We start from the raw sequence: 21489 nt of genomic DNA on the forward strand, positions 1-21489 counted from the left end.
GGAAAGAGACAATAAAGGAGACGCTTGTAACATCAGTAAGTTACACAGCAAACAAGGGAAATAAAGCAACTATAGTTCCCAACAGCAATAAGACCAAAAAAAAGGGGGAAATAAAGCAAACCAGTCTTTTTTCCAAGTATCTATTATGTTAACAGATTAAGAAAGTCTTAACAGCATACCTAATGTCATAAAAAGTTAAGATTCTTGGAGAACGCTTATTCCTTAAGTCTACACTTTAGAAAATTCATACTGAAACATACTGATTACTGTGCTGTCACCTGTCAGACCATTTTCATGCTTTGGAGAACACCTCAACTTGCCATACATCTACAACAGCTGCCATCAATCTTCTGGACTCTGAAATATTCCTCTTTGAACAAAGAAGCACAGTACAGTTGTTCACAACCAGAAAGTGATATCACATTTATTAGGTAACAAGCAACTGCTGTAAAGAATTTCAGAATAAAATTCTGAGAGAATATATATAAGTAAAGACACTCTGCTTCTGACTGTCCCTAAGCCTTGGAGGTGGCAGAACACCTCAAATGTTGCCTGCTTACTTTGCCCTGGAAATTCCAAAAAATATTCAGGCCCTCTGGACAGTGATCCTGAATCAAAAGTTCAATTCCAGCTGGTTTTGAGTACACACATTAGTAACATCTGCCACTTAACATCTGCCTGCTGGATAGTTCTCTCTGGACAGGTAGGAAGAACAAGATGCAAGAACATATCAGAAGACCACAAACTGTGGCTAAATGCTGAGAGTGGCTCCATTCCTCTGGAGCAGAAGAGTGAACGGAAACACTTCTGTCAATTAACTACAATGATCCTCCTTGAAGAAAGACACTGCTGAAAATTCAAGTAGTCATATGAAGACAGACATACCACAAGAAGATTGCACTCCTCAAAGTTTTGGATAAGAATGTATCAAATCATTTAGGTCCAAAGATTAAACCCTGCTAAAAACTGCCTTTTTTGCTGTTGTTTATTTAGTCATGAAGGACTAGTTCCAGCAAACCTCTTCTTGCTTAAAGTTATCATTTCTTCTTCAAAACACCCCTAATTCCTGCTCCTCTGAGAGTTTGCCAGTTCTACCTGACAAGGAATTATACAATTAAATAATTATAAGTTATTTATTTTCCTATATACAAGTAGTCGGATCTTATTGTTTGCCAGTGCATTTATGAAGAAACAACAGGGCAACTGTAATATCTTAATGCACCACATTTCCAAATGGACAGAACACAGCAGAAGATAAGCATGACCGCCACAAAAAATTGCCAGGAAAAAAAAAGCAGATATTCAGATGTTTCTAAGGCAACAAGACAAATAATTAAACAGTGTGCCTTTATTTCACCTGAACTCATCCCAAGCATCAGTGCACAAGAGCCTTAATAAAACATGAAGGAAAGAAATTTTTCATTAGAATCTGGAACTTCTCTCGCATTTCAGAAGCCAGCAAGGAAAAAGGTATGATATTTTATATGAAAGTTTTATACATATTAAATGGATCTTAATTCCCAGAGGAAAAGTTTATATGAAAACTGAGGCTATGAGGAAATGGCAACAGATACATCCCCAGAAGCCAAAACTGCCTGATACAGCTTCTCCTGACAGCAGAGATGTCAAAGTCCGCAGTGAAATTTCAGAAAAGCATATTCAAACTCATGCAACATAAGTGTCATCAGTGAGCTTCTGACCTCAATCACAGCAACCAAAATTCTAAATGCCATAAGAAGGTTGATTTAAAAATTAATGCACAACTCCTAGCTGCCAGCATAAAAAGGCATGCCCTCCTGGGCTCTTTAAGAGACAAAGTCACTTCGGATGCTGTAGAAATAATCTTCAAACCTGTTAAAATATTTTATTTTGCTTACATATATGAAAATGTTAAAATTTCTCTTTTGGTAAAATAATTGTATTTCACCTAAGTGAACAAAAAACCTGCTGCTTTATCAAACACTCAAAGCTGTGTTTTATATAGCCATACCACTGGGAGAACTAGTTGGCTGATATCAAATGAAAAATTTAGTCATAACTTTTAGAATCATAGAATCATTAAGTTTGGAAAAGACCTCTAAGATCATCTAGTCCAACCACAAACCCATCCCCACCATGCCCACTAACCATATCCTTCAGTGTCCCATCCACACATTTCTTGAACAACCCCCTGGGCAGCCTGTTCCAATGCAATGCAGGGATTTCCTTTCTAGGAACCACATAAAGTTGGGCTTATAATAAAAATCAAAATTATTCACCTTTGTTTGGAAAAACTCATATTTCTATGAGCTTAGCACTGAAACATCATATTTTCATTTTTCAATTAATTTGAAGACTACAGTGCTCTGAGCAGGTTGAACAGTATGCTAACAGTACACTGTCAAACAGAGCTGAGTACATACGTTTCACAGTAAGGTTTAACTTCTCAAAGTAATCTTTGAAGACAGCAACAAAAACCAAACTTCCTCCTTAATCTTGCCCTCTAGAGCCCTCTCACACAACCTTTATCTCCCTCTCCCTACAGACAATAAGATCAGCTAAGCTCCACTGGCTTGATGAGAACACAAAAAACACCAGCCAAACTAAGCAAAACATTGGAAAAATAAAAAAATGAAAAAGAATACCCAGGAAAAAAGTAGCCATATAATTATTTCTATTCATTGTGAAACTAAATTGTATACAGTAATTAATAACTTAGATTGTTTTCCTCTCTTCTGAAAATTCTACTAGTATGGCCACATACAACAGCTAAATGGCAGTCTGCACATGTATCTTTTCTCTATGTGTAATTACACTATCAGATATTACTTCATCAAGCAGATCATTGCCCACATATTACTCTCAAACTAACATCCCATTAATTTGATAGTATTTGCCAGTAACAAATTGACTAAAAATATCCTTTGAAGTCTTCAAAACATAGAACGAAGTTAATGATGCACAGTCTTTTTTGCTCTAAGTCTTTCTCATATTTATGCCAGAAAGTACGTACACTCACAGTTTCCATTATTTATGCTAGATGCAGAGAGGTATATTCCACCCCCACTGAAACTATATTCATTACAATACAAGCAAAGGAACAATTTTTGCATAACATTGAAGCATATGTTCCAGACATTCAGACCAATGTAGGAAAGAAACTGGTCTGTACTTATCATTACCTATAAGCTAATCCTTCATAGACTAATGGTACCTTTAATGACACAAAGAAGTGAAAATTCATGTTTTAGCTTAGGGCATTCACCACCATGCTATTTATCAAAGGCACTGGAATTCAAGCCTGAAAATCCTCCACCCCCTGAGAATACAAACCAATTCCAACCAGAACAAAACTTGAAAAAAATAAATATCATTTAGCTTCTCACAAAGAAAAGAGAAAACAGTAAAAACATGAGAGGAATATAAGATTTTGCAGGTAGTGCCAGTGTGTTTGTGCGATTATTTTTTTCAAGTAATAACATGTGCTAACACATTTAGGGAGCAAAATGCTACTGAAATGATTGATATGATTCTGAAAGGTGAAATAATATAATCCATTTAGAAGTAGACAACAGACCCCAAAACATTCATTTAGAAGAGGAATTTTCTGCCTTAGAAAGCCTATTGTACCAAGCCTAATCAGTCACCAAAGAGCAGCAATTCAGAAATCCACCACTGATCAAATAAATTAATAAATTAAATCAGTATTAACAATTCAAAGACTCAAGTGAAAATTATCAATGAGAAAAGGCACAAAAGCCTTGAGGAGAAAAGTCAGAGATTTGGAAGTTGGTAATTCAGCAACACCAAGATGTAACCTGTTTTAAAGAGCAATAGAGACCAGTGACCACAAGGTTCCTCCAATGCTCTGGTGCCTGCACTGGGAGAGATGAGCATAAGATCAGCTCATCTCCCCTCTCTCTTGCTTCTGCCTCCCCTCCACACCACTGTCAAAGGAGAAGACAGACACACTTGAGGGTAGGGGCCCAGACCAAATCTTCATTATCTAGAAGGTTTCATGAAATCATCGTGCTCTTTTTACCAACCTAACCAAGAAGCAATTCACCTAGAATTTTGTACTAACAGTGCATGCACTGAAATTCAGGGGATTGTCATCTTGTTCTTCTGGACAATTTGTAGGAGGGACAACACTAACCCGTTCTACAGACCACACAGGAGGTTTTCTTGCATTCTTTACAGAGATCTTCCCATGGGGTCAGAACATCAACCCTTCACAGCTCTGCCCATCCAGAAAAGGAACTGCCAGAAAGATTATTCCACTCTCCCTCCCTCCAGGGAGAGCAGGTTAGGTAACAGGAGAGAAAGAGAGTTAAGTCTCCACATGGCTGACTGACTGCAGGAACAGAAGTAATGATTTTCTGCTGTCTGGTCACATATCATTTTGGGGTTTCAGCTACTACAACGTACCTTTTTAGTTCACTGAAAGCCTGTCAATCTCATTTGGATGTAAGATAAAAAGACAAATAGCATAGTTTTCTTAGGTTTATGTGACTGTTAAGAACTTAGCTTTGGAGCTCGCTAGCGTTATTTTTTAAAGTGGGTTAATAGGCTTTTCAAAAGTTCATAACTTGTAGCAAGACACTTGGATGGGGCATAAACTGATCATTGTGGGAATACATGCCAGTACACAGTGCTGTATGCTGGAGAAGGATGTGATACAAGCATGAATTTTAGTGAGAACAATTGGTGAATAGGTGGATGGTTGGACTGGATGATCTCATATGTCTTTTCCAACCTTGGTGTTTCTGTGATGAAGAACCAGTTGCAATATGCTTCTGAGGCATCAATCCAGACTGCTGTCAAAAGTAAGATGCTAAATGCAGAGAAGCAATTTTGTCATCTGACAAGACCCAGGTCTCTGTAAAACTCCAATTCACCAAAAAAATTAAGCCTATATGAGAAGGTACAAAGGGGCCTTGGTATTCTTGTCTCTAACACTAGTCAAGTCTTCCATCTGTTACCAAACTGCACCTCTCAAAATTTAAATATACAAACAGGAGCACTACTGCCTTTGAGCAGAAAACATTAAAAACAGTATGCAGCATGGCAGGGAATATATCAACATCTTGTTGAGAACTTTGTGACCACACTTAACCTGCATGAAGTGACAAAAAGCAATATAGTCATGAAAACAAGACATTCATGTTTTCAACCTTGGATCTGCGTGTTTTGGTAACGGCAGTCAGGCTGGTAGATGTCAGTAGAGACCAAAGGACATGTCCTCTCTGTAGCAAACAGTGCTCTTAGAGCCATTCAGAACTTGCCCTAAATAAGCACCTGAGTAGGCAAAGAAGAAACAATGCCAGCATTAAATGTTTTGTTTAGTAAACGTCATATTGTTTAGAAGCTACACTTCCTATGCTTTTCACTGTACTGCTGAAAATCATCCTACAACATTTCCAGTTGTTCAGATGTATTTGCAGATATATAACGAAACAGAGATTGAGATAATTATAAAACAATGACATGGAATCTCCTACTGTACAGATCAGAGTATATATATTTTTCAAACTACTCAAGAAGTCACTCATTCTAATTTCTGTGATTGCACTTAATTTGCATCTGCAGACATAAGGAAAGTTAATGATGTGCATCTCATAGATAAGTACATAACACCTTCCATTTTTCATTCACATTTTCTTAACTACCCACTAGATGCTTTCTGGCTATCTGATCCCATGCTGTCATGCATCCTTAAGAGAGAAAAAAAAAAATCATACAGTTACTGTATGTGTGCATGTGTATAAATGTTCATATATATATGAACAAATTGCAATATATATCAAGCAATCTACTTTAGTCCCATACAGAAAACAGACTAAATTGTGTTGAAAAATGTATTTTACATTACAGCTCCCCTCGTATTTCTTAATTTCTCACTAAGGAAAAAATGAGAAATGCATCCTCTCTCATTATTTGATTTCATACAAAACAGTTTAGAGTAGAAAACAAATTTTAATAATATTTCTGTGGTTACATTCACAGTTGCTTACATATCAACTTTCTGAATTTTTCTTAATGTTTTAGGTTTATTTGATCCCACCAGATTCTGTGCTAAATACACCCACCATGCTAGCAGAATGAATACAGTATTGTGTACTGCCATATTTTTCCTATAACTGATGACAGACATTTTATAAACACGTTAAGAGCTCCTGTAAGAAGCAATTACTATAACAATTGCATACAGGTTTTCAAGCACTGACAATTAAGGTGTTTTTCCTCATTTGTTTGTCAAATTAAACAAAACAACAGCAACAAAAAAAATAGCAACCCAACTAATAGATGGTAACCCAAGAGATTTTACCAAAAATTATTTATAAACGTGTCCATCAACAGTAAAATCTCATGCAGTGAAGAGTACTTGTTACTTGTAATTACTAAAGCCATTAACTTCGAAACAGTGAACAACATAATAAAGATTCTACAAGCTATGTTTGGAGAAAAATTCTTGACTAGCATCTCAGGAGTATTAACTCAAAATTATTTATCACAATAGGCAAATGCCAATCAGAACTAAAAGAGCTGCTTATATAGGATGACCTGAATTTTAACTATTGATAGAGATAGCTCTTGAACATTCAATAATAGGGATTTTGTTTGTTTGTTTGTTTTCCTAATGAAATCTCATCGTAATGCCATTAGTCTGCTGTATTTATTCTACAGTCTTCAAAAATCTGAACATGAATTCCTTTCTGTTTCTCCTCTAAATTTAGTTTTACACTTCTTTCAAAGAAGAAATAATAGTGAGGAAGAATACGTGGTATCATCTCTAGTGTCTTTTCAGAATCTTTTATTACACAGTCTTAAAATTAAAGGTATTGGACTGACAGAAATGGCAGAATTGCTATGCTTACATTGCATTTATGCTGGTGTTTTTCTATCAGAACAAGACTAGCTATATTATTTGCATATGTTCTGATGTAAATACACCAATACTGTAAATCACAGTAACTGCAACAGAAAGTGCAATACACATAGAACATTTTTTTTTACAATTTTACCTAGCTTAACTATGGGGATACACAAACCCAGTCGCATGTAATTGCATTCAGTTACTTTTTTTGCTTTGACACTGCTCCAAAAACCTTTAAAACTAACTTGTTCCTGAGGGAAAAATGCTGTGTTAAATGAAGACAATGCAACATCTGCTTAAAAGAAAACAGTTGTTCTCAGATTGTTAGTATTGTTGTTTGAGGAAATTATCTGACTGAATGATCTAATCACTACGGTAAAAAAGCAGAAATAATGTTTATCCTTGCCTAATGCTTCCAAGACTAGATGAAAAGTATGTCCAGTAAAATTAAATGTTACTGCACAATTAATAATTCCCTTTGTATTTTGTACTATCCCAAGGCTGCCCATTTAGTTTGGAGTAGAGAAGGCTCAGGGGAGACCCTATTACTCTCTACAATTACCTGTAAGAAGGTTGTAGCAAGATGGAGGTCAGCCTCTTCTCTCAGGTAACAGCCATAAAGAGAGAGGGAAACCTCAAGTTGTGTCAGGAGAGATTCAGATCAGATAGTAGGAAAAAAAAAAAAATACAGAAAAAGCAGTGAGGCATTTTGGAACAGGCTGCCCAGGAAAGTGGTAGAGTCCTTGAACACCTTCAGGGACAATGAAAGGGTAAATGATGTACTTAGGGACATGGTTTAGTGGGCAATACTGGTGATATGTGGACATTTGGACTAGATGATCTTATTAGGGTTTGAAAAGACCTCTAATTCTATGATTTAAACAGCTGCATATTTCCCAACTGAAAATTCTCTCACTTCTCATGATTTAGTACCATCAGTTCAGGGGATATTCACATGCAATATCTTGCTTAAATGATTGCCAGTACTTTTAAGGTTGAGACTAATTTCTTAACTATGCCTTACTTAAAAGATACCATTCATTTATGCATGACACATGAATACACAAGACCTAAATACTTCAGCTTTCTCTATTATTCATTGCTCATTGTTTTTACCTTGTTAAGAAAAAAACAAAACAAAACAAAAAAAAAACAGCTATTTTATCTCCTTCTTCCCCTTTCCTCTTCTGAATTTACTGAACCTTTCTTCCTGACCCTCTTTCCTACTACCTGCATCCTGGCTTTTCTGATTTTTAGAAGTTAGTCCTCTAAAGTGTCTTTTTTTGTTTTTTAAATAGTTTTTTGTTTGTTTGTTTGTTTGTTTTCCTTCAGAATCTCTTTTCAGCTTTCAGGTCCTTAGAGCCCCCTTTTTTGTCATTCCATTATATATTGCATACTATTCTGCCTTTAACACAAATGAGAGCCATTACATCAAATATAATTAGCCATTTCTTAATACAAGAGAAAGAAATTGCAGCAGCCACTGTTACAAAATTACCTTTCACCTTTGATTTTCAACCATTTCCCTCCAGCTACAAAAATGAGATCTAAATTACTTGCTCCCCTATATGCATTTTTCCTACCTCCCTGCCCCCTGCAAAAGAAGTTACCTTCATCACAACTCTCTACCAAGCACCTTTGATGCCTTTCTTCCCATTTTATCATTATTTACCTGTTAGGAACAAGCACCCATTATTTTTAAGATGAGGCTTTCAACTGTACTACTAGTTGGACCCAAAGAGCCCCAGTCACCTTCTGTTTCTGATACCATAGTTCGAGTATTCTCACACAGGGGCATTAAATTACATTGTTTCACATCTTTCCCTAAGCTTCAGAAGACACATTCTTTATTTTTTTATTTTTAATGCAATACAATAACTTTTCCTCTATTTGTAACTAACTGAAGTTACACATCTCAGTTTCTTCTACCAAATCTCTGCAGTATCGATTCATATTTGATGGTATGCCAGAAGTTCATCTTTTTTCTATTAAATTCTCTTCATGCACACACATCTAAGGCACATAACAATCTGCTTCATCATTCTCCTGCTTTACACTTCTAAGCATTTCTACAAAGCAGCTCACTTACAGACTTAAAGTCACAGTCCTTCTACAAAGTTATAATTGAAATCCCACATTTTTTCCAAGAGAGAAACCCAAGAACAGGGGGACAGTGTACAGCATGTCTACGCAAGTGTGCCTCCCATTGTAATCTAGAAATGAAAGCTGTCCAAATTAGATTTGGAGACAATATTTAAGTCTAGATAACTACACGTTAAGTCAAAGCCCTCATATTGATTCGGTAGACACTATTTAAGATGGGGATTATCTGAAACCAGTTTTGATCATAAATGTGCCTCTTATTTTACAGTCCTACACAGTTCAGACAAACTACTCCTTGCATGCGAGTCCAGACAGTTTCTTCATCAGCAAGCCCAGAATTGAGAACCAATTTCCAGATGTTCTTGAGAAAGTCTCCACCTGCAACTTCACTCTAAATAAGCCACCCAAAGACAAAAAAAAAAACCCTCTCTCCTCAGTATCATTGTTGCTTTCCATCATCTACTACACCAGAACACAGTTGTACCTCACACTTTTTGGATTTACTTTTATATATACTGTAGTCAAAAAAAGATTTATACCGTATGAATATATATATTAATGTTATAGTGCTCAGAGCTTTTCAGTTGTAGAAGATCCCAAATGGCTCCTAGTTCTATCACTCACTTTGTAAAATAGCATTTGTTTACTCAGATGGACTTCATATGTTTTAAATTTGTAGCACCAAATTCAGAACATGGTAATAGTGGGTGTTGTTTCCTATAAATAACTTTGGACAGAGCAGGAAGGAGATATCAAAAGTTGCTTAACATGGTCATGAAAGATGCTGGATATGAACTTCTATAGCAAAAAACATGGGAATTCTGTTGAGATTCTCAGAAAGATAATAAAAGAATTTTACCTTAACAACAATTTAAGATTGTAATGGTTAGTCATTAAAATTCCCCTGAACAAAGAGTTTTTCAGATTAAGAAAAAAAGAAATATTGCTCCTTATCATCATCAAGAAATAGTACCAATATTTTTTAAAAAGCTTGCAAAGACAATCATGGTCACAGTAGTAAAAAACATTTTGTAGAAGCATCAGCATTAAATTGACTTTTGAATTCATCTCTGAAACAATCAACCTCTCTTAAGAGCTAACAAGTACAAAATATTGTTATAAATGTTTTGGAAATAGTACTCAAGTGTTCATTTACTCTCTTAAAGTCTCAAACTGAAGTGCATCTTTTCCAGCCAACCACTTCTTGCTGGCAAGGAGAAGCAGTTGCAGATTCAGTTTTAGGGCTATTGTATTCCCAGGAAAGTCATGAAATGGCTCAAATGATCTAAGAGGCAGAGAAGGGTGATTGCTCAGCTTACCTTGTAGGTGAACACAGAAAAAAAATAGGGTTTCTATTCTGAAAGGTGTCATGAAAGCCAAAGAAAGTGGCTACACTCAGCACCATCACAAGATCTGGACTGAGTTTCCTTTTGGATTTTGCTAAAAGTTGACATTATCCACTTCTCAAAAACAGATCATGTGATACTGCACAAAGTTTCAATTGAAAATAATTCAATGTTGACGTACAAGATTCTCATATCTAGTTGAGAAGGTAAACAACAATCAGACAGCTACAAGATATTTTGATACATTAAAAGTCCCCTGCCCTTTCTTCTTAAGTGTAATAACAGTGGAAAAATATCTTGTACCCAAGGAATTTTCTTCTTTTCAGTTTCCTCTGAGGGATGAGTAAACTAGAAACATCTATGTCCATATTATCTGCAAACAGTTCACTGAATTAAAGTCACCTCTCCAAACAGAGAAATAGCTGTGCTTTGATTTCTTTTCTTAGTAAACAGTGCAGTAGTCCCAAATTACCACCATGTAAAATTGTCATGAGTCAGACACTGTAATGACATCTTAATGTTTTACTGGTTGTAAATAACATGCACGAGTGCTCCAATGACCAAATGGCTTTTATGTTGTGAACACTAGTTGTTTACTGATCTGAATAGTAGTAGTAGCCAATTATTTTGTTCCATTTTAAAATTTAAAGCCATATTTGTAATTATTGCACCTGTGTCATAAATCATTTTGACCCTTAGCTTGAGAGCTGTAGGCATTTAACTTGTAAAGTCCAAGAATCATAAAGTCCAAAAAGAGTTGTTATTATTTAGAAATTTCACTTATGGAAAATGGAAAAACATCATGTTCTTTGCATATTTACTGTCTGCCACACAGTAATCTCTTAACAAGTAGTTTCCATCTGTGGAGAGAGGCCTGAAGTACCTTAAGCAAGGCATGACACATGGTTTTACCATGCTTGCCATGACTCTAAGGGATCTATATAAGCGTAGATCAATGACTTTTCCCAAGAAGGTTCAGCTATATAAAGGTCTAACGTGCCACTCATCAACGTCAGCCCTTTTTAGAACTTAAAACTTACCTGATACAGCCAGCATTTTGGCCTCAAGTAGAGCTGGTAGTTGCGTCTCAATATCATTCACTTTCTTCCTTAAAATACTGCAGAGTTTCTGACTCGTGCAAACCTAGATTGAGGCAGACAGGCATGATATATAATTCATTCATGTACAAATATAAGGCAATTTAAATGGAGCTTCAAATGTTCTTGGTTTACAGACATGACATAACATCCTACAGCAAGGTAAAGAAACTTAATAAAAAGTGATGTCTTCACAGAAGTATCAAAGATGAATCAAAATTTCTAGGCTTACCACACATTCTGTTAAAAAGTAGAGAAGAGTAGTGACATTAGCTATCCATATAGGAGAGGACGTGCTTTACTATTAGGCACTGAGGCTGTATTTAGGAGATAGGCCAGCCAATGAACTCTGTACATTTTCAAAATTAGCAGTGATGCTTGGAATGAGTAGAATGTAAATAAGCCAATGTTTGGAGTTTAAGACCTCGTAACTCAGAATACACAATAATATTTAAACAGAACTTATTGCCACGTATCTTAATGAAAAAAAGAAAAAGTATTGCCTTTTCAGGAGGCAACTAACAGCTCAACATCTCATTTCACCACCAGGAGACACAGCTGAATTGGGCTCAGGTTTGACTATTCATAAAAAAGCAAACTCGGCATCTTTCAGCAGTGAATCATGGCTGGTATTAGAAATATGGAGAGAGAGAGAGAGAGAGAGAGAGAAAGATGAGAAGAAAGGTAGCTCAACTGTTTCTGTTCTTGAAGTGTATACTGTCACTTCCGAATGACTTCATACAATGTACACAAATAATACAACCACTACATATTCAGAAGTGTTGACTTTTACTCCATATTGCATCAACTGTGAAGAAAAGCAAAATGAACAAAAATCCCTCACCTAGTTAAGGCCAATACTCTTGTTCAGAAGGCAGAAATCAAGCAGTTGCTCAGAATTGTAGCTGACACTTGAGAAAACATTGCATTCATTGGAACCAAGGGTAAAGCAATAATCAAGAAAAAGACAGGGCAGTTGTGAAGAGATGAGATGTGAAAAGAAATCTCCAGAGGAATGTTTCCCTAATCTTCCTGATATTTTTTCCTCAAAGCATGCGTATATCCCATGCATATTAACAAAAGCACAGCTCATATTCTGCTTTTTAGGAGCCTTACAGCTCTCATGGCTTACCTGTTTGCATAATTGAAGGATAATAATTCAGATACAGCACTAATTGTATATCTTACTAAATAGTGAATACCCTCTTACTTTAGCTGAGATTATCTGTTAACTATGGATGGATCATGGGGTTTTTGAATGAACAGATCTATCATCCAACTCTGTAAACAATTCAGAATCTTCCTATTAATTTAAACATGTCACTTTTGCATTAATTATAATTTTTCAGTTTCCAGGTATTTCACTTTATTTCAGTATTTCCTTCTCAGTGAGCTGCCTACTGATTTACTTTAAATGTTACAATAACCCAAACCTGTCAGAGGTGAATAAATATGTCCACAGAACCCAAAGGCCATGTCTGTCTCACATATCCAAAATAAATCTTAAAGTTTTTAATGACTTCCTTCTAAGCAGTGTTCTCTCTTTAGGGGTACTGAATGGCTCAGTGAATTGCAATTAGATTGGGAATCTTTCAGCTCTAGGAAAACTGTATGAATACATCTCATGCTGGTAGTAACTTAAAGTCATTACCACTAAACAGACATTTGGCAATTATGCAAAATAAGCTGGGAGGAGGTTTAAACAGTTTCTAGTGAATACTTTGTAAGCGTTACTGTCAGAATGAAGCTTGCTGGCACTTTTTATTAATGGACCAAATGCAGGGACCAAAGGCTGAAAGAAGGTTACTCTAACTCAGAGATAATTCTTCTGGAACACGAGATAAATACATTACTGAGCCTCTGCATGTATCTACATCACATGTATTCTTCAGATAAATGAAAAACATTAATCTTCAGAGCTATCATATGGCATAGTTCAACAAAATTAAACGAAAGACTGGGAGAGGCAAAATAATTTAACATCTTCTAAACTAATAGCCCTGCTTCTATTTTACATCAATTCTAATCTATGAGGTTCAATTCCTTTAATTTTTTCTGATTATTTTACCCTAACAGCAACTACCATTATTTGTTACAGCTGCTTTTTCAGCCTCTGAGGAAAATTTATTTCCTAACAATAATGATGAACGTTCACAAAGCTCACACCCTCCTTTGCTCCAGGTGAACATACTATCATTGTGCTCCTATTCAAATAGCCAGTACTCATGTTTGAGGACCCAGCAATTGGACCAAAGAGCTCCAGTTACAAAAAACTTCCCTAAAACTAAATGGGAGCTTCGTTACAGCCTAATATTAAAGTATTTATCTTAAAAATCCTTAGTGTTGCTTGGTTGGTTGTTTTTAGTTTCTGTCGAGTTAAAAAAATGTTCCTTCTTTGGAATAAATCCTACAAATCTTTGTTTAGGCACATCAACAGCTCTCCAGAAGACAGCTGTAATCAAAAATGTGGAATGCTGTTTAGCAAAGCTATGTGGACTCAATCTGAAAAGAAGCAAAATTTACCCATTGTTATTCTTTCCGTCTTGACAGTGTATGATGCTAATCTCAAGTGGCAGAAACAGGAACAAGGATACAGACCAAAACACTGAAATTAACTCTTCCTCTAACCATCTCAAAATAAAAAAAAAGAATTTTGAGTAGCTTTCACATTTCTTTATGACAGTGCTTTAGAAAAGACATGGAAATTGTCTTTATGCCATCTGAAAAGATAGAGGAGTCCACCTGGATACCTTCACACAGCACAAACTTTACATTTGTAAAAGCCGATATTAATGTCTGCAGGAAGAATATAGATAAAGGAGATACAGATAAAGGACTCTGCCTTCCCTGACAGACTGATCTTAGCTTCTGCAACCCTAGCTGAAAACTGCACAGATGAGGGCAGAAAAGGCCACATAAACATATGTGGTACAGGGGGAAGTAAGAAGCCTTTCACAAAGGGTAGATAACAGCAAGACGAGGGGAAATGGTTTTAAGTTGAGGAAGGGGAGATTTAGGTTGGATGTCTGGGGGAAATTCTTTACAGAGAGAGTTGTGAGGTACTGGAACAGGCTGCCCAGAGAAGTTGTGAATGCCCCGTCCCTGGAAGTGTTCTAACCAGACTGGATGGGGCCCTGGGCAGCCTGATCTAGCATTAAATGAAGAGGTTGGTGGCCCTGCATGTGGCAGGGTGGTTGGAGTTTCATGATCCTTGAGGTCCCTTCGAATCCAGGCCATTCTGTGATTCTGTGAAAGTAATATTTTTCCCATAAAATGAAAAGGTTTAAAAAGAGCAGCTCTGTTAAGGTTGAGAAGAAATGAACAATTGAAATTAATAAGTGATTTGAAGGAGTCTGATTACCTGCTTCCTATTTACTGTTTTTAATAAATAGAAGCCATCACACAAGAATGGAATGAAATTAAAGTAATATTTTACCTACTGAATATTTAAAGAAACAAAATGGGTTGTAGAATTCTGCCATGTTCACTTTTCATTTGCTACCCAGTGTTTCAGTTCTTATTCAAAACTTCAGGTTCTATAGTTAAAAAAACCTTCAAAATATATAGGCACACATTTTTAGGAGAAAAGACAAAATGCATAACATATATTTTAATTTGGCAATATCTTGACACACCAATTTGAGCTACCAAATCTCTCATTTCAGTGGATTGCCCATAGGTAAATTATAATCTTTTTCTTGACAGTTTTTTTGGAGTCATTTAAAAAAAAAAGAGAGAGGAGTGGCATATTATAATGATCTATATTAATATTTCCCAAGAGATAGTCATATGCATGGAATAAAGGAGAAAAAAAAAATCAAAGCAGGAGAAGGGGAAGGAGAAGTATCCAGATGCAGTCGGTCGGTCTTTTTAACAGTGCATGCTAAAAGTGTTGGGAAAATGATTATGAAGAATAGAGTACAAAGGATAAATATTTCACTAATTTTTGAGAGATTAGAGAACTAACATGAGAGAAAAAACGTATTTCAGAAAAATTAATGATTGAATAACAAATATTTTCCCTTTTCTGCTCCATATATTTCTATAAGAATTAGAAATAAATAAACCTTCCTAGAGCACTCAGAGCAAGGAAGCTATGGTGTGCAACGAGCCACTTTTGCAATAACAAGGAAAATACGGTAGTGTGTTTCATGGAAAGAAGACCATGAGAAAAACAAAAACTCAAAAGAAAGTTGTAACATCTCCAATTAAAAACCAACATATGACAAATAATATTACATTCCTTTGCAGTTTTAAAAAGATTGCTAGTTTATTATTAGTGAAATAAAGGGGAAAGAGGAACTTTGTTTCTATTCTTCACACCAGCCAAACCTGACAGCTAGGAAGTAAGAGGCAAAAGCATGAAAACATTCATCTGTGAGTGGAGTTCACTTTCTTTCCGTGAAGCACTAAGGAGTCTGTTCATAAATTGAGTCCAGCAACAAGACTGATCACTGGTAAACATAAGGCAAGAAACAATGGATGATTCCATCTGCTTCCTTAAGCATAATCTCTGTGGCCCGTCAAAATGTAATTATCTTTTTTTTTAGGGTGTATATTTAAAAATATTTAAAAATAAAATCTGTTCAGAAGAAACACAACAAAACAAACTTTACAAAATATAGACAATTATAATGCAAGGTATTAGCTGATTCTCTAAATATTCTGAAGAAAAACTGATAGCTGATGGGTACTTACTTTAGCAGTGGTTTCTTTAATGGACATGCTGAGCGACTGCTCTTTTTCCTGAAGGCTAGAAAGGATTAAAAAAAAATAAAGTTGACTTTTTCTGCTCATCATGGTCTGCTACACAAGACACATTTTTATATGGAATGAAGTACATAGGCTTTAAGGTGACTCACAACAGTACAAGGAGCCAAAAACAAATAAAATCAGTAAATTTGGTTTAAACATTGTTAGTGGTTAACTGATATTTTTTCTACCCAACTTCTATCCATTAACTCCCTTAATTTGCAAAAAAATTTATAGCGTAGCTTACAGGTCTCCGTTAATGAGTTGTACAATAAACACATTTCACCATATAAAACACTATTATGACCACTTGTGTAATTGTTCTATGTGAAGTCAAAGCAGGGTCCAGAACCGGTGCCTTGCTAAGCTATCAAGAAAACACTTAACAAGAAATGCAATTCTAATACAGTTTGCAGTCAACTATCCTCTTAGAAGTCAGTTTGCCAGTGAAAATTCAAATGCAGTCATTTGTTCTCATGCTGATTTTATAAAAAATATCACTATTCATCTTCCATTGTTTAAAAAAATCTGCAAAATATTTGTATCAAATTGATTTGAAATTCAGATTTTGAGACATAATCCACATCAGTGAAGACAAACTCAAGGTTTTCTTCCATATACAAAGTTTAACACTAGGATTTTGTTGGACATAAACATAACTTTGTGAATTTATTTAAAAGCACCAAGGGCAATAGATACATTTTTAACAAAGTTCAAAAATTAGGCCAATAAAACATCAGGAGTGAGTATAGACACTTTTTGCTACTGCAATAATTTCCTCCCTCCTATTTTGCAGGTGTACACTTTTGTACAATATTCAGTTATTGTCAGACACTATTTTCTTTTCCATAAGACAACTCAATTCAGCATACGCTTCTTCCCTTTAGCAGTATTTCAATTCCTCCTTTTAAATGCATTATAAAAATTGTCCTTCTTTACAACCTAAGACTGATATTCTTCCTGAATAAAAAAACATTCACCTATTTTTGAGCTTTTCTTTAATGTTCATCACTGAAGTACCCAAACATCTCAGAAAAAAAATGATTGGATTTATTCCAGCAATACCCTTGCAAGATAAGGCACCTTTGTATTCGTTTAACAGGTGAGAGAAACACAAAGGCACTGTTAATCAGAACAAGCATTAACACTGAGTGCTCACTTTGAGACACACATGAGCCCTGCCTGCTACCTACCTGCATGCGTTTCAATTTTTCTTTCTATAACTTATTGGTTCTTATTTCCTAAGCACAGCACTTATCGGGCTCAGCTTTAAAAACTAGCACTCATGACAGCCAAACTCCAGCATACACAAAGTTGGATTTCCATTCAGCTACCGAGCATCCACAGAGCCTGGCTGAAATACCCTGTCCTGCTTCACATGGAAAGCGAGATGGACACAGAGGCAGAATCCAGCTGCTCAATTATCATCTAATTGAATTAATGATGAAGCTGTTTGTATTACTTTCCCTAACACTCTCCTTTGCAAAGCGGACACCTTGTCAGCCTGCAGAACAGCAAGGTCAGGCACCTCATTAACACCACAGCACACCAGGATCTTTCCAGCTCCACATGAAGCAGTCCCCTCAGAAACAGCTTATGACAACGTGAGCTATTGCCTGTGTAAAGTAACAAACAGAAATACACTGGCTACCTCCACAAATGTGAATTAACAACATTTCCCAAATAGCATTCTCAAATTTCTCCCTAAGCAGCCTCTTCTATAGCAATATATGGGCAAAATACAAAATATTACATGCAAAATTATGCCATTAGCAGCTTCTTGCCTGCCTCTGGGCACTCCGGGGGGAATAAACTCTTTCACCATTTCTCTTCTTAGACTGTGGAGTTCCCAGGGAGTTAGCATCTATACAGGTAGCATTGGAGCTGGACAGGTTATGTAAAAAGGAACCATGCCTCATGTACAGATGTCAGCTGGGAGCAGTAGGGCTGCAGTGTGTAATTGAATGAGTAATGGGTGACTGACCCAGTTGTTCTCAACCTGACTTATAAAATTCAGCTCCAAAGATCCAAGACATAATAAAAACATAAAGTGCAGTTATAGCCAGAAGAACTACAACACAAAACGGCACCTCTATTTAACAAACCTCTTCACTATGCATTTCCTTTAAGCTGTTTACTTTCCTCACAGAGAACCCCCCCCAGGTTTACACGATGTCTCAGCCTTCTGTAGAACTCACATAGCTAAGAGGAAACAAGATCAATTTTTTATTTCTTTTTAAACGAAAAGTCTCAAACAGCATTACAAATTATGGCCTAGTTGTAGAACCCTTACTGAGTATTTGCAAACCCACATGGACTCTCAGCTCTAGCACTTGACTGGGGAAAGACACCTTTATCCTCTGATTTCATGATCACCTATTAAGTCAATGAAAAATAAATAAAAATTACACACTGCTATTTCAGTGAGAGTAGAATTTTGAGAAAGTTTCACATATAATCTGAGCAACATCAGTAAAAAACAACAGCATCAATAAACCAGTTTTGACTCAAGATACTGACATGCATTGTTCACAAAATCTAAAGTTTTTTTAATTAAAGTTATAGCATTCATGCATACTCTCACAACCATCTTTTTTATTACTTACTATATGAAAATCACAGTAGTATCCTGCTTTGAATTTACTTGTTAGCCATCAGTGTGCTACTGTAGGAACTCCTTACCCCTTTAGAGATCAACTCATCATACTATTCACAAGCAATAAGCAGAACTGGGCAGGAATTAGCCAGAGTTTTTTGTTTTGGTTTTTTTTTTGTTGTTATTGTTTTGTTTTTGTTTTTACAGAAAACAGTGTTTTCATTTACCAGCAAGAATAGTTTATCACTAATCTTATTCCCAGGCTTTCCTCTTCTACCACCAAACACATCACGGAGAAGCCCCTCACAAGTTTCCAATTAACTGACAAGCTAATGCTCCAGCTGACCCGCAGCAGAAATCAAGCGGTCAATACCGATTCATTCCACCAACAAAGGGTTTTAACAGCCATGATCTGTTACACGTGACTTGAACCAGAAACAGTATTTTCTTTTACCAGCACCCTGGAGCATCATATTTCAGTTTAAAAGGGGTAGGCTGTCTGCTTAGAAGTTGCTTTACTTATGACTACTGGGGAAAACAGCATTAAAAAGAGCTCCTTGGAATAACACTTAATTCTCACCTGAGAAAACGGCCATAGTTTTGATTCATTGCTATTCTTCTCTGGTAGAACAGATAATCAAGAATTTGACTGCTTGTTCTCGCAGCCTCTGCAATCTATTATAAGAGCCATTTAGAAGTTACTTCTCAAATTCAATATAAGCTAACTCCATCACAGAGAATGCAAAGTTCTTGACCTGACTGATGGAAGGAGTAGAATAAGACAGGAATTCAATTAATACAAATTTAACTGACTAAATGCAAGAGAAGAAAGGTTTTTAACAGTCATAGAACTGATGGCAGTCTATATATCATCTGCTATTCTCCCTATGTGTCATATACAATAGCCGTATAAGCTATTTAAATTGTTTGCAATGGATTCACACACATTTGAATCCCTAATAAAGAGATTAAAAAAACTGCGTAGACTTGCTACATCAAGGGGTCTCACTGTATACACATCAGACTAGGAAATCACGAGCTAAGGAATTACACTTTTTGGATGATGAAGCAAAACATAGACTTAAGATGAAGAATTGCACAAGGATGTAGGAATGGTGTATATTCAGGATCTGAGGCTGGCATAGCACACAATTGTAGTCAATGGAAAAATTGTAAGGTCCAAACACTTCAAACAAATTAATGCCTTGTGAGGATCTCATTCCAGTGACCATAAAGGAATATAGGCATTGGGTGTGTTGAGTTGTAAGAACACAGCTGAAAACTGCTGGAGATGATGTTCATAATCAGGAATGGCAAAAAAAAATAGCAACAACCACTCAGCCCAGACTGACAGAGAAGGAAGACTGGAAATCAAGAGGTCTGGTCATTCAATCAGAGATTTCCGATATGACCACAAAGGATGTTAAATTTCATTATAACAGTTCAAAATCTTTTTAAAGAATATTTTAAGAACCTGTGATTTATATGCAGGAACTGCAGATAGTGTGGAAGTAGCTTTGTTCAGAGGAAGGCTGAGTAGTACAATACTGGGAAGAATGGCTTTCTACTAAAGGAAGGTATGTTTCTGAATTTCTTTCCTTCCACTTTGCTAGTATACTTCCCTTCACATATGAGGTTATTGTGTATTTATGTTATATTTGGCTTCCTAAGAAAGAATTCAAAGAATGAAAATGGGCAAAGTCACGCTGATCTCTATGTTCAAAATACATAAACATACAGCTTAAACAAATACAGTTCCAGTATTAATGACAAAATACATATACATGGACAAAAAAAATGTAGTCAGAGTGTAGTCTGCATAAGTGCACAAAAGAAGTTATTACAAATGGGGTACAAGTATTAAGAAGTAAATTCTATACTGGAGATTTTTATTTTTATACAGAAAGTGAGGGAACATTTTTGTTCTAAGCCTGCAGAAACTGAAAGACAAAGGGTACTCTTTACAGCAAGCATTCTTCCTTACATTACTGTTACCTGAAAGATTTTTCTAAGTTCTGATATTTCACTCACTATCCCCATATCACATTATAATCCCTCAGCAAAAAGCACACTTTCATTTCTATAAATCTAAGTACAATCAGAATAATATCAAATTACTACATTCAAGTTACATGTATATGAGAAAGCACAATGGGCTGAATTTCACTTCATATGAATATGCATTCCCTTTCTCTTACATTTACTGATTATTAAACAACTTGCAGTATGTTTGAATTTGGCCTTTGATGCCTGATAATCAATCAATAATCCAATAAAACCTGCAGAAAGAATGACTTTTCTGATGTGAAGTTCCTAAGAGGACTCCTCCTCAGATTCTGAATTAACAAAAAGTTGTAGTTTCTTAGAAGATAAAAAATACACATTCCAAGTCTTACACTTGTAGTCTTGCTTTTAGCAGTAAACAGAAGCTGACCTTCAAAAAAGCCTTTGTCCAGTCCTTTACAAAATCTGAAGCATTACTACTGGAACATTTGGTGTTAACATCAGCCTACACTAAAGCAAAAATCCACTAGAAATTTTAAGTCTAGGGATGTCAGCAGACCTTCAAGGAAGAAATCCACTGTATAAAAATCAATTCAAACAATAAATAACTTTTTTGTACTTCTACGATTCCCTTAATGAACATATTTCAGGAGACTTTGAAGAGAAGACAAAATAAAAAAAAAGCTTTTGAGCAAAACTATGCTTAGCACGAGGCAGCTTTAAGTTAGATACCTA

General features: G+C 35.9%; 1 protein-coding gene across 2 annotated transcripts in view; it reads right to left on the reverse strand.

Annotated features, from left to right (window-relative positions):
• Positions 1-21489, reverse strand: part of DISC1 (DISC1 scaffold protein) — a 203864-nt gene that overhangs the window by 97196 nt on the left and 85179 nt on the right. For both annotated transcript variants that reach the window (XM_090135429.1, XM_090135430.1), the window contains exons 7-8: positions 16101-16155; positions 11346-11448 (exon numbers count right to left, since the gene is read on the reverse strand). In XM_090135429.1, the coding sequence (XP_089991555.1) occupies positions 11346-11448; positions 16101-16155 (158 nt within the window). The remainder of the gene's footprint in view (positions 1-11345; positions 11449-16100; positions 16156-21489) is intronic.

This window comes from Phasianus colchicus, chromosome 2 (assembly GCF_987193195.1).
Source record: "Phasianus colchicus chromosome 2, bPhaCol1.hap1.1, whole genome shotgun sequence".
Taxonomy (NCBI): domain Eukaryota; kingdom Metazoa; phylum Chordata; class Aves; order Galliformes; family Phasianidae; genus Phasianus; species Phasianus colchicus.